The sequence below is a fragment of the Pristiophorus japonicus genome, chromosome 5 (assembly GCF_044704955.1).
Source record: "Pristiophorus japonicus isolate sPriJap1 chromosome 5, sPriJap1.hap1, whole genome shotgun sequence".
NCBI lineage: Eukaryota > Metazoa > Chordata > Chondrichthyes > Pristiophoridae > Pristiophorus > Pristiophorus japonicus.
In genome coordinates, this window is record NC_091981.1 from 3,315,052 (window position 1) to 3,328,778 (window position 13,727).

General features: G+C 48.9%; 1 protein-coding gene across 5 annotated transcripts in view; it reads left to right on the top strand.

Moving 5' to 3' along the window:
• Positions 1-13,727, top strand: part of ulk4 (unc-51 like kinase 4) — a 615,462-nt gene that overhangs the window by 488,094 nt on the left and 113,641 nt on the right. For all 5 annotated transcript variants that reach the window (XM_070880300.1, XM_070880304.1, XM_070880303.1 and 2 more), the window contains exons 34-35: positions 4,898-4,996; positions 7,577-7,762. In XM_070880300.1, coding sequence (XP_070736401.1) covers positions 4,898-4,996; positions 7,577-7,762 — 285 coding nt within the window. The remainder of the gene's footprint in view (positions 1-4,897; positions 4,997-7,576; positions 7,763-13,727) is intronic.

Below are 13,727 nucleotides of genomic sequence, written 5' to 3' on the forward strand. Positions count from 1 at the left end.
CTGACTGTTAGCCCAAACGTTTGACACTGTACAAGAATGCTTAAATTCAATTCAAAGGTTTATGTAAAAATCTCAAAAATATACAACAATTTTAAAACTTTGTAAAACTTATAACTATAAAACAACTTTAATAACAACTTTAGCAAAATTTTTACAATTGTAATAAACTTTTACAAATCAAACTTCAGTTATTCAATGAACAAGTACAACAAAAAGACTCTTTACCGTCCTCTGCCGTGTGCTACACCACCCTTGGGACTATTCCCCCCCCTTTCTTACTCCCATCCTTCCCTTTCCCAGTGCCCCTGAGCCCGGACCTCCTCGTGGTGGTACCAAGCCGGCGTGCAGCACTGCACTCTGAGTGCTCTTGCTGTTGGGGGTCAGATATTGCAGGCGCGATAACTGGGACCTCAGCAGAAGCCCGTGATGTGGAAGGCTCGGTTTCAGGGCTGCAAGATGATGTCAGCTACCCACCCTGAGATGCTGTCGACCCGACGACGATGGCACGGGGGGATTCCGCGCCATGTCCCGTTCCCGTCGATTGCCGCATGGCTTCGACGGCGTCGCCGGTCTGCTCCATCGCGGCGATCATACGCGACATATCCTCCGACTGCCGCTCTGATAGAGACACGATGTTTACACGATCTTAGTCATGGCCTTGAGCAGCTCTTGACCTATGTCGATGCTGGCCTGTGACAGATGCACCATGTCCTGGTACACGCCTATAGCAACCAACCTTTGCTGCACCAATCTCCATCGCTGCAGAAAAGGCGCTGCAACACTGTGGGGGGGTGCCTTGCTGCACACGGCTTGGTCCGGCAGAATCAGAGGAGCCATGGGGGAAGCCCCTGAATACAGACTCGGTGGTGGAGGATGTTCCAGCTGGCCCACATGGAGCTGGTGTATCCTCCTCCGTCTCCATCCCGACCTTCACCTCCACTGGCTCCAGGATCAGCGGCTCTTCCCCTTCCTGTTCCTCTTCGTCTTCTTCATCTCTGTTAGTGGTGAAGTCGGGAGAGGGCTTGGTCATGCTAGAGGTGGAGGCTGTTATCTGTGTCGGTGTGGTCTGAATCGTCCGAGTCTGGAAGTATAAAACAACATTTTAAAAAGCTTGGCACCAGGGGAGGGGTCAGGGTTACATAGTACATAGTACAGTGACTTATCGCAGTTTACTTAAATGTCCATCACTGCTGCAGGACTGCATTACATATCGCAGACAGACAATACATATATGCATTGCATTACATGCCCCCAACATTGCAGTACATCACATGAGGCCAACATTACAGTGCAATAAACTTACATTACATTATATCAGGCCAACATTACAGTTACATTACATGTAGTGATACCCGCCCTCCTGTATGGCTCAGAGACGTGGACCATGTACAGTAGACACCTCAAGTCACTGGAGAAATACCACCAACGATGTCTCCGCACGATCCTACAAATCCCCTGGGAGGACAGATGCACCAACAATAGTGTCATCGACCAGGCCAACATCCCCAGCATTGAAGCACTGACCACACTTGATCAGCTCCGCTGGGCAGGCCACATTGTCCGCATGCCAGACACGAGACTCCCAAAGCAAGCGCTCTACTCGCAACTCATCCACGGCAAACGAGCCCCAGGTGGGCAGAGGAAACGTTTCAAGGACACCCTCAAAGCCTCCCTGATAAAGTGCAACATCCCCATCGACACCTGGGAGTCCCTGGCCAAAGACCGCCCTAAGTGGAGGAAGTGCATCCGGGAGGCCGGTGAGTACCTCGAGTCTCGTCACCGAGAGCATGCAGAAACCAAGCACAGGCAGCGGAAAGAGTGTGCGGCAAACCAGTCCCACCCTCCCCTTCCCTCAACCACTGTCTGTCCCACCTGTGGCTCTCGTATTGAATTGTTCAGCCACTTAAGAGTGGAAGCAAGTCTTCCTCGATTCCAAGGGACTGCCTATGATGACATGACATGAGAGGACCACAACACAGATTGGATTGTATTCAACTTACCATCCTGTGTGAGTGGGTCAGCTCCAAAGCCGGTGGTGGCACAGTTGCTATCCCCGACCAGGGACAGGGCACGGATCTCGATGTCAGTCAGAGGCGCCTGGGTTGTGAGTCCTCCTCCCATACGGCTGCTATTAAGATGTCTTCTGTAGTATACTGTAGTAGCACTCTAATAACAACTCCATGAGGTAAGGGTATAGTACTTGAACTGTAGTGACCTTCGTCCTTTATTGCAGCTCCTAGAGTGAGGACACCAAGAGGTGAGCTCCCTTTTATACTGGGCTACCTGCAGTGTGCAGGTGACCCTTAGGTCTCCAGCAGCAGCACCCTCTGGTGGTACAGGTATCGTGTATGCAGTGTGAAGGTACATTCAGTGATCTAGTGTTACAGTACATACATTAAACGTCCATACATAACATGTACAGAAAGTAAAGTAAATCAAAGTAAAAATCTTCAATCTATTTAACATCGCAGACACAAAGGGTCACACACACACAGGGTCGGTCTCAACCACACACACACAAATATTAAAAAAACACTGCATTGATCCTCGTCATTGCCTGAAAGCACCAATACATCGCTGTAACCTTAAGATAAATAACATCATGTGACACTGAACCTACATTTACATGGTACATGGGGATGCATAAATAAAATCACAACTTACTCTTGCTACCCTCAACAGGTCGTTCCACCTCTTACGGCACCTTTCCCCGTTGTGCACCATGGTACTTGTGGAGGACACAGCCTCCCCGATCTCGGCCCATATCCTGTTGTATCCTTTGCGGGGGGCTTTCCACGACCACCCTTGTTAGCTCGGAGTACCTCTCTGTTATATGCTCGAGAAGTGCAGATAACTCCGTCTCAGCGCAGGCAGGCGCCTGCAACCTCCAGTCCCTTTCGATGTTCCTGATCTTTGATTTTTTTTTAACATTTCTTTAATATTTCTGTTATTTTTGTTTTGTGAAACATAGAAACATAGAAACATAGAAAATAGGTGCAGGAGCAGGCCATTCAGCCCTTCTAGCCTGCACCGCCATTCAATGAGTTCATGGCTGAACATGAAACTTCAGTACCCCCTTCCTGCTTTCTCGCCATAACCCTTGATCCCCCGAGTAGTAAGGACTTCATCTAACTCCCTTTTGAATATATTTAGTGAATTGGCCTCAAATACTTTCTGTGGTAGAGAATTCCACAGGTTCACCACTCTCTGGGTGAAGAAGTTTCTCCTCATCTCGGTCCTAAATGGCTTACCCCTTATCCTCAGACTGTGACCCCTGGTTCTGGACTTCCCCAACATTGGGAACATTCTTTCTGCATCTAACCTGTCTAAACCCGTCAGAATTTTAAACGTTTCTATGAGGTCCCCTCTCATTCTTCTGAACTCCAGTGAATACAAGCCCAATTGATCCAATCTTTCTTGATAGGTCAGTCCCGCCATCCCGGGAATCAGTCTGGTGAACCTTCGCTGCACTCCCTCAATAGCAAGAATGTCCTTCCTCAAGTTAGGAGACCAAAACTGTACACAATACTCCAGGTGTGGCCTCACCAAGGCCCTGTACAACTGTAGCAACACCTCCCTGCCCCTGTATTCAAATCCCCTCGCTATGAAGGCCAACATGCCATTTGCTTTCTTAACCGCCTGCTGTACCTGCATGCCAACCTTCAATGACTGATGTACCATGACACCCAGGTCTCGTTGCACCTTCCCTTTTCCTAATCTGTCACCATTCAGATAATAGTCTGTCTCTCTGTTTTTACCACCAAAGTGGATAACCTCACATTTATCCACATTATACTTCATCTGCCATGCATTTGCCCACTCACCTAACCTATCCAAGTCATCTTAGTCTTCAAACAATAGGATTATTAGTTGTTAGGAATATTCTTTAACTCTGCAATGTGTTTTTAAAGTAACTGCCCGTCGACTAGCTTGCTGCTCCTTCTCACACTCTCTCCCCCCTCTTCAAGTCACTGCACATGTACGGGTGACCCCAGACCTCCGAAATCGCGGGTAATACGCTTCTGTAAAAAAAAAAAATCGCACAATGTGCAGTTCAGTGCCACACTGTCCATCGAAGAGAAAGTCGATCTGGATCAGTCGATTACACACCGCTGGCAAACCGCCGACATAACGCCGAACAAATGTTGACCAATTTTGTCCTCTTCAGTCTCGGCGGTTTGAAACGACGCACCGCCAAGAAATGGGCGGACTTTATGCATCGACCAATTTCGGGCCCCATATCAACATCATAGGCGGTCCCTCGAGTCGAGGATGACTTGCTTCCACGTCAAAAAGTTCACAGGTGTTTCAATAAAGGAACTAATATTCCAGATCCCGAACTACATCCTGAAGGGTGGAAGATGCCTGTGGGTGGATTGTTTTAACGTGGGGTGACCGTTGCACACCAGCCACCACACGGGCTTGACAGAGCGAGGTCTTGGTCCAGGGGCAAGGGTTAACCAGGACGACTGGAGACCAGCTCTGCTGCACGGACCCAGTGCGCCCACATATCGCAGTGTGGGCTGGGCCCGTGCTGCCCCTGGGCCCTCGCCTCTCCTGGGCCCCGGTCACGTCCCTCTACAGTCTCTCGCTGCTCCTTCGCCCCGACCTCGCCGCTCCTGCTGTACCTGCCCACGCTCCAATCACCGACCTGGACCTTGATGATGTCACTCCTCGCTGCCGTTGCTCTCCTGCTCCAGCTCGTGCTGCTCCCTGGAGTGGTACACCGCCACACTGCTCCTTCCGCTCCCCGGCCTACTCCCATGGTGCTCGCAGGCTCGCAGAATAGCATGGAGTGTACCTTCCACTGGCATTGTCCACCACCTGCTGGGATTCATTTGTATCTCAAAGGAGCACACGCCGCCAGATTGCTTTTTATTTCTGTTTTCTCATTAAGGCACAGAAGTCGGGCGCAGGAGGGGACACCCAAGCTGCTGAGGGCCTTCTGCTTATCAATAAACCACTGACGGACTTAATTAGCCTGCTCATTCAACTGGTAAGAATTCACTTCATTTCTGGGTGGAGGGAGTGTTGGTGTTTGTTGCGATGCTGCGTTCAACCTCTTCGCCGGTTGAACGAGCAGGAATGTTTATCGGTACAATATCTTCAGGGTGGACGTAGAAACATAGAAATTTATAGCGCAGAAGGCGGCCATTCCGGCCCATCGTGTCCGCGCCGGCCGACAAAGAGCCGCACGGCCCTTGGTCAGCAGCCCTGAAGGTTACATATAAACCCATGAACAATGACGGAAAGGCAAAGAGCACCCAGCCCAACCAGTCCGCCCCACACAACTGCGACACCCCTCATACTGAAACATTCTACACTCCACCCCAACCGGAGCCATGTGATCTCCTGGGACGTCAGGTAAATTAGTTTAAAATAAAAACGGGTATTAATGTGGTAAAAAGATTGATTTTTTTTTAATATTCAGTTAAATTCAAATTTAATGTTCGCGTTTAAACCCAAATATTGATCCCAAAGTTTGTACTGGTCTAAAGACAATACAAAAAAATAAGCTGACACCAGCACAGGTTCAGTACAGGGTTGAACACACTGCTGCTACTTCGAACAAGTATTCCCAACACAGCTTTGGTTTCATTCCTGGCAGCCCTCACTGTATCCGAGCAACGAGAAACCAATGTGATGAGGTCTACAATTCCTGTCGTCACCTTGCTAGCCTGGGTCCAGCATCCAGACTTCTGCACAGCCCATGCCACAATTACTTTTTATATTTCTGTATGCACATAATTTTATCTGTGCTGTGACTCCAGTGGAACAGGGTCTGATCAAATCATTTGCTTTACCTAGCGTAGAGTAAATAATGAGGCATTCGATTTGTTCACGGCAATAGTTCTTCTTGACACTTCTTGAAGCTGATAGGTTTTTTAATAGCAATGTCAATGCATAACAGTTTCTTTCCAGCTTACTTAGCAGAAACAGGCCACTTGGCCCAACCAGTCCGTGCTTTCTCATCTAACTCTTATCAGCTTAACCAGAGGACAGAGATTCAAGGTGATTGGCAAAAAGAACCAAAGGCTCTTGAGAAATTACGCAGCAAGTGGTTAGGATCTGGAATGCGCTGCCTGAGAGGGAATTGGATAAGGGAGTGAAGCGTTATGGGGAGCGGGCAGGGAAGTGGATCCATGATCGTATTGAATGGCGGAGCAGGCTCGAGAGGCCAAATGGCCGACTCCTGCTCCTATTTCGTGTGTTCTTGTAAGTACCTGAAAGAAAAAAATTTGCAGAGGTACAGGGAAAGGGCGGGGAGAAGGGACTTAGCCAAAGTGCTCTTGCAGAGAGCCGGCACAGGTTCGACGGGCCGAATATTCGCTTCAACCCCTCCCTGTGGCAGCCAGTTCCATATTCTCACCACTCTCTGGGTAAAGAAGTTTCTTCTGAATTCACCATTGGATTTCTTGGTGACTCTTATATTGCTGGCCTCGAGTTTTGCTGTCCTCTATTCTCTCCATGTATCCCGAAGGCAGTGATTTGCAGTTAAGTCTGGCTCTAGGGATGTCGGCTGTACCCCTGTACCTTGCCCAAATGGTCGTTCTTCATTTGTGAGTCTTGACAGGGCGGGGCGGGGAAGGAATTCATCGCTTAGGCGTAAAGCTTTGTATGGGCAGAGCGCAAATCGGAAATCTGGGTTTAGTATTCACGTGCTATTTTAATTCATGGTGAATGGCGCCCCAACGACGTGCGATCCTCCCTGACCAATTTTTCTATCAGTCCTCCACTTGTGCGATGCGTTACGCGCAGGCACAGAAGCAGAAGATCTGCGCCAGTGAGTGTTAGAAGACAGTTACCTCAATCGTGAGCGGAAGGGGGAGAATACGGGTTAGCCCAATCCTGCCACCACCTAACACATGGACACATGATAGTGGTCAGGAGTGGAAAACATGGCTGCTTCATTTCCCCCTTCCCTAGCTGTGGAGCTGCTGAACCCAGTTATAAAGCGCGATCAGCCATGGCTCTGTCGACAGTGCAGCACTCCCTCAGCATTGCCACTCTGACAGTGCGGTACTCCCTCAGCACTGCCCCACCGACAGTGCAGCACTCCCTCAGTACTGCCCCTCCGACAGTGCAGCACTCCCTCAGTACTGCCCCTCCGACAGTGCAGCACTCCCTCAGTACTGCCCCTCCGACAGTGCGGCGCTCCCTCAGTACTGCCCCTCCGACAGTGCAGTACTCCCTCAGTACTGCCCCTCCGACAGTGCAGCACTCCCTCAGTACTGCCCCTCCGATAGTGCGGCACTCCCTCAGTACTGCCCCTCCGACAGTGCGGCGCTCCCTCAGTACTGCACTGGGAGTGTCAGCCTGGATTTTGTGCTCACGTCACTGGAGTGGGACTTGAACCCACGACCTCCTGACTCCGAGGCGCGTGTGCTACCCACTGAGCCCCGGCTGACACTGAGTGGGGAAAGAGACCTAATTTGTATGTATATTCTGCGAGCAGCTGGTTAATGAATTTTGAGACCGGGTTCTTTGATCAGGAAGAAATTTATAATTGCAAGCCCTGAGATTCAAAATATGTTGTATGTTACCGATGTTATAACCAGTGTCTGTTAATCTTCAGCTCTCCAGTGAAGATGCAGAGGTGCACGAGAGCTCATTGCAGTCTCTGTCACTGATGGTTCAGCTGTACGGTGGTGAAAACCAAGATAGCCTGTCCCCAGAAAATGTGGACTCACTTGCAGAAACACTGAAATGTAGACGGGATCCAAAGCAGCAGAAACTGCTACTTCGCGTCATCAAAAGGCTAGTGAGTAAAGCTTTCCCACAACTAGCTGGCACACTGATCTTTGCAGTTTCCTGTTTGTTTAAACATATTTATTAATCTTTATTTCGCCAATCTAAGCGACATCTTGAACAAAAAGCTTAAGGGCTGGACTTTTGTTATGTGGCTGCCTCTGTTTGCGCCCAGACGGGCTGTTAGTGGCTGTGGAGATGGTTTCTGGGTGGCTGGCCAGCTCCCTGCACCCTGCCGGGAAATGAGTTGGTGGTTTTGCAGGGGCGCTGAGCAGCACCGCCCGGGAGCGTTGAGCCGGCGAGGAATGCCGGCGGTTTCCATTGCGCGGTGAGATTTATCGTGCGTCACCCTGCAGCGCCCCGTGGTGGGACCGCCTGGGAAACCAACGGCGGCTGTGAGTGACGGAATTGGTGACTGAGGTAAGGTCGATTGCTTTGATTAGTTTTATTTGTGTGATGTTGTTTATTGCGGGCTGTTTCTGGTTTTGGGAATGTTTAATGTGTTTTTAGGTGCGATTTTTTGTTGTTGTTGTTGTTGCAGAATCCTGGCCGAGGCCAGCCCTTTAGCAACGGATTTTCAGTTGCTCAGCTGGGCTTGCGCCCTAAGAAACGGCGCGCTGGAGTCTTGCCCTCTGCTGCAATTCCGCCCCCTCGATAACAGTCCACGGGAGCTTTAGACTATGGTCAGCCGTGGCTCAGTGGGTAGCACCTACACCTGTAGAGTCAGCAGGTTGTGGGTTCAAGACCCACTCCAGAGCCTTGAGCACAAAAATCTAGGCTGACACTCCAGTGCAGTACTGAGGGAGTGCCGCACTATCTGAGGGACAGTACTGAGGGAGTGCCGCACTATCTGAGGGACAGTACTGAGGGAGTGCCGCACTATCTGAGGGACAGTACTGAGGGAGTGCCGCACTATCTGAGGGACAGTACTGAGGGAGTGCCGCACTGTCGGAGGGGCAGTACTGAGGGAGTGCCGCACTGTCGGAGGGGCAGTGCTGAGGGAGTGCCGCACTGTCGGAGGGGCAGTACTGAGGGAGTGCCGCACTGTCAGAGGGACAGTACTGAGGGAGTGCCGCACTGTCGGAGGGGCAGTACTGAGGGAGTGCCGCACTATCTGAGGGACAGTACTGAGGGAGTGCTGCACTGTCGGAGGGGCAGTACTAAGGGAGTGTCGGAGGGGCAGTACTGAGGGAGCGTCGTACTGTCAGAGGGGCAGTACTGAGGGATTGCCGCACTGTCGGAGGATCAGTACTGAGGGAGTGCTGCACTGTCGGAGGGGCAGTGCTGAGGGAGTGCTGCACTGTTGGAGCTGCCGTCTTTTGGATGAAACGTTAAACCAAGGCCCCGTTTTCCCCCTCAGGTGGACGTAAAAGATCCCATGGCACTATTTCGAAGAAGAGCAGGGGAGTTCTCCCCGGTGTCCTGGGGCCAATATTTATCCCGCAATCAACATCACTAAAACAGATTATCTGGTTATTATGACACTGCTGTGTGTGGGAGCTTGCTGTGCGCAATTTAGTTACCGCGTTTCCCACATTACAACAGTAACTACACTTCAAAAAGTGCTTCATTGGCTGTAAAGTGCTTTGAGACGTCCAGTGGTCATGAAAGGTGCTATAGAAATACAAATCTTTCTTTATGGTGCTTACAAGAGGAAGAGAGAGATTTGCTTGCAACCTACTCCTACCTCTTGCCGATGGTACTAGTATAGTATTAGGCAGTCCCTCGTATCGAGGATGACTTGCTTCCACACCAAAAAAGGATACGTTCACAGATGTTTCAGTGAGGGACCTGACATTCTAAGTCCTGAACTACATCCTGAAGGGTGGAAGGTGCCTGTGCGTGGATTGTTTTAACGTGGGGTGACCGTTGCACACCAGCCACCACATGGGCTTGACAGAGCGAGGTCTTGATCCAGTGGCAAGGGTTAACCAGGACGTCTGGAGACCAGCTCTGCTGCACGGACCTAGTGTGCAGTAGCAGGACATTTAGAAAAGCTTGATTCAATCAAGCAGAGTTAGCATGCCGATGGAGAAGGGCAAGGACAGGCAGCCAGCAATGGTGGAATGATTCAGGGTGGGGAAGATTCAGGGTGCGTCTCCTAGCTTGGCATCGTCAGCAAACTTGGATATACAGTTCCCTCTTCCTTCATACAAGTCATTAACACATCAGATGGACAGCTGAAGCCCCAGTCCGGATCCCTGGAGTACACCACCAATCAGGGAACATTGCCTTCACCCCTACCATCCAATTACCAACCCACATCTCAAGGTTGCCTCCAATTCCGTCTGCTTCCATTCTTGCCAATAATCTCTTGTGTGGAACCTTATCCAATGCCTTCTGGAAGTCCATGCAGACAATCCATGGACAATTACAAGGATGATACCAGAAATGCGAGAATGCACCTATCAGGAAAGGTTGAACAGGCTTCTTCGGCAGCACCTCCCAAACCCGCGACCTCTACCACCTGGAAGGACAAGGGCAGCAGGCGCATGGGAACACCACCACCTCCACGTTCCCCTCCAAGTCATCCTGACTTGGAAATATATCGGCCGTTCCTTCATCGTCGCTGGGTCACAATCCTGGAACTCCCTCCCTAACAGCACTGTGGGAGCACCTTCACCACACGGACTGCAGCGGTTCAAGAAGGCGGCTCACCACCACCTTCTCAAGGGGCAATTAGGGATGGGCAATAAATGCTGGCTTTGCCAACTATGGCAACATCCCATTAATTAATTTTTATAAAGGGCTGGGTCTCTTTTCTCTTGAAAAAAGAAGGCTGAGGGGTGACCTAATAGAGGTCTTTAAAATTATGAAAAGTTTTGATAGAGTGGAAGAGCATAACTAGAGGCCATCAATATAAGATAGTCACCAAGAAATCCAATCGGGAGTTCAGGAGAAACTTCTTTACCCAGAGAGGGGTGAGAATGTGGAACTCGCTGCCACAGGGAGGGGTTGAGGCGAATAGTATCAATGTATTTAAGGGGAGGCTAGACAAGCCAATGGGGGAGAAGGGAATAGAGGGTAATGCTGATAGATTTAGATGAGGAAAGACGAGAGGAGGCTCGAGAGGAGCATAAACGCCGGCATGGACTGGTTGGGTCCAATGGCCTGTTTCTGTTGCCTTGGAGTGCAGGTCCACAGATCCCTGAAAATAGCAGGCCAGGTAGTTAAGGTGGTTAAGAAGGCATACGGAATAGAAACATAGAAACATAGAAAATAGGTGCAGGAGTAGGCCATTCGGCCCTTCGAGCCTGCACCACCATTCAATAAGATCATGGCTGATCATTCACCTCAGTACCCCTTTTCTGCTTTCTCTCCATACCCCTTGATCCCTTTAGCCGTAAGGGCCACATCTAACTCCCTCTTGAATATATCCAACGAACTGGCATCACCAACTCACTGCGGTAGGGAATTCCACAGGTTAACAACTCTGAGTGAAGAAGTTTCTCCTCATCTCAGTCCTAAATGGCTTACCCCTTATCCTTAGACTGTGTCCCCTGGTTTTGGACTTCCCCAACATCGGGAACAGTCTTCCTGCATCAGTCCCGACAGAATTTTATATGTTTCTATGAGATCCCCTCTCATCCTTCTAAACTCCAATGTATAAAGGCCCAGTCGATCCAGTCTCTCCTCATATATCAGTCTGGTGAACCTTCGCTGCACTTCCTCAATAGCAAGAAAGTCCTTCCTCACGTTAGAAGACCAAAACTGAACACAATATTCCAGGTGAGGCCTCACCAAGGCCCTGTACAGCTGCAGTAAGACCTCCCTGCACCTATACTCAAATCCCCTAGCTCTGAAGGCCAACATACCATTTGCCTTCTTCACCGCCTGCTGTACCTGCATGCGAACTTTCAATGGCTGATGTACCATGACACCTAGGTCTTGTTGCACCTCCCCTTTTCCTAATCTTGCCGCCTTTCAGATAATATTCTGCCTTCGTGTTTTTGCCCCCAAAAGTGGATAACCTCACATTTATCCACATTATACTGCATCTGCTATGCATTTGCCCACTCAACTAACCTGTCCAAGTCACCCTGCAGCCTCTTAGCGTCTTCCTCACAGCTCCCAACGCCACACAGTTTAGTGTCATCTGCAAACTTGGAGATATTACTCTCAATTCCTTCATCTAAATCATTAATGTATATATTGTAAATAGCTGGGGTCCCAGCACTGAGCCCTGCGACACCCCACTAGTCACTGCCTGCCATTCTGAAAAGGACCCGTTTATCCCGACTCTCTGTTTCCTGTCTGCCAACCAATTCTCTATCCACGTCAGAACATTACCCCCAAAACCATGTGCTTTAATTTTGCACACCAATCTCTTGTGTGGGACCTTGTCAAAAGCCTTTTGAAAGACCAAATACACCACATCCATTGGTTCTCCCTTGTCCACTCTACTAGTTACATCCTCAAAAAAATTCCAGAAGATTTGTCAAGCATGATTTCCCTTTCATAAATCCATGTTGACTTGGACCGATCCTGTCACTACTTTCCAAATGCGCTGCTATTTCATCCTTAATAATTGATTCCAACATTTTCCCCACTACTGATGTCAGGCTAACCAGTCTATAATTACCTGTTTTCTCTCTCCATCCTTTTTTAAAAAGTGGTGTTACATTAGCTACCCTCCAGTCCATAGGAACTGATCCAGAGTCGATAGACTGTTGGAAAATGATCACCAATGCATCCACTATTTCTAGGGCCACTTCCTTAAGTACTCTGGGATGCAGACTATCAGGCCCCGGGGATTTATCGGCCTTCAATCCCATCAATTTCCCTAATACAATTTCCCGCCTAATAAGGATATCTTTCAGTTCCTCCTTCTCACTAGACTCTCGGTCCCCTAGTACTTCTGGAAGGTTATTTGTGTCTTCCTTCGTGAAGACAGAACCAAAGTATTTGTTCAACTGGCCTGTCATTTCTTTGTTCCCCATTATAAATTCACCTGAATCTGACTGCAAGGGACCTACGTTTGTCTTCACTAATTTTTTTCTCTTCACATATCTATAGAAGCTTATGCAGTCAGTTTTTCTGTTCCCGGCAAGCTTCTTCTCATACTCTGTGTTCCCTCTCCTAATTAAACCCTTTGCTGAATTCTAAATTTCTCCCAGTCCTCAGGTTTGCTGCTTTTTCTGGCCAATTTATATGCCTCTTCCTTGGATTTAACACTATCCTTAATTTCCCTTGTTAGCCACGGTTGAGCCACCTTCCCCGTTTTATTTTTTACTCCAGACACGGATGTACAATTGTTGAAGTTCATCCATGTGATCTTTAAATGTTTGCCATTGCCTATCCACTGTCAACCCTTTAAGTATCACTCGCCAGTCTATTCTAGCCAATTCACGTCTCATACCATCGAAGTTACCTTTCCTTAAGTTCAGGACCCTAGTCTCTGAATTAACTGTGTCACTCTCCATTTTAATAAAGAATTCTACCATATTATGGTCACTCTTCCCCAAGGGACTTCGCACAACAAGATTGTTAATTAGTCCTTTCTCATTACACACCACCCAGTCCAGGATGGCCAGCTCTCTAGTTGGTTCCTCGACATATTGGTCTAGGAAACCATCCCTAATACACTCCAGGAAATCCTCCTCCACTGCATTGCTACCAGTTTGGTTAGCCCAATCAATATGTAGATTAAAGATGCCCATGATAACTGCTGTAACTTTATTGCACGCATCCCTAATTTCTTGTTTGCTGCTGTCCCCAAACACACTACTGCTGTTTGGTGGTCTGTACACAACTCCCACTCGTGTTTTCTACCCTTTGGTGTTCCGCAGCTCCACCCATACAGATTCCACATCATCCAAGCTAATGTCCTTCCTTACTATTGCGTTAATTTCCTCTTTAACCAGCAACACTATCCCACCTCCTTTTCCTTTCTGTCTATCCTTCCTGAATAGAAACCCAAGGCAAAGAACAAAAAGGGTCACTGTACAGCAAAATTTTAAAACGACAAAGGGTGTTAA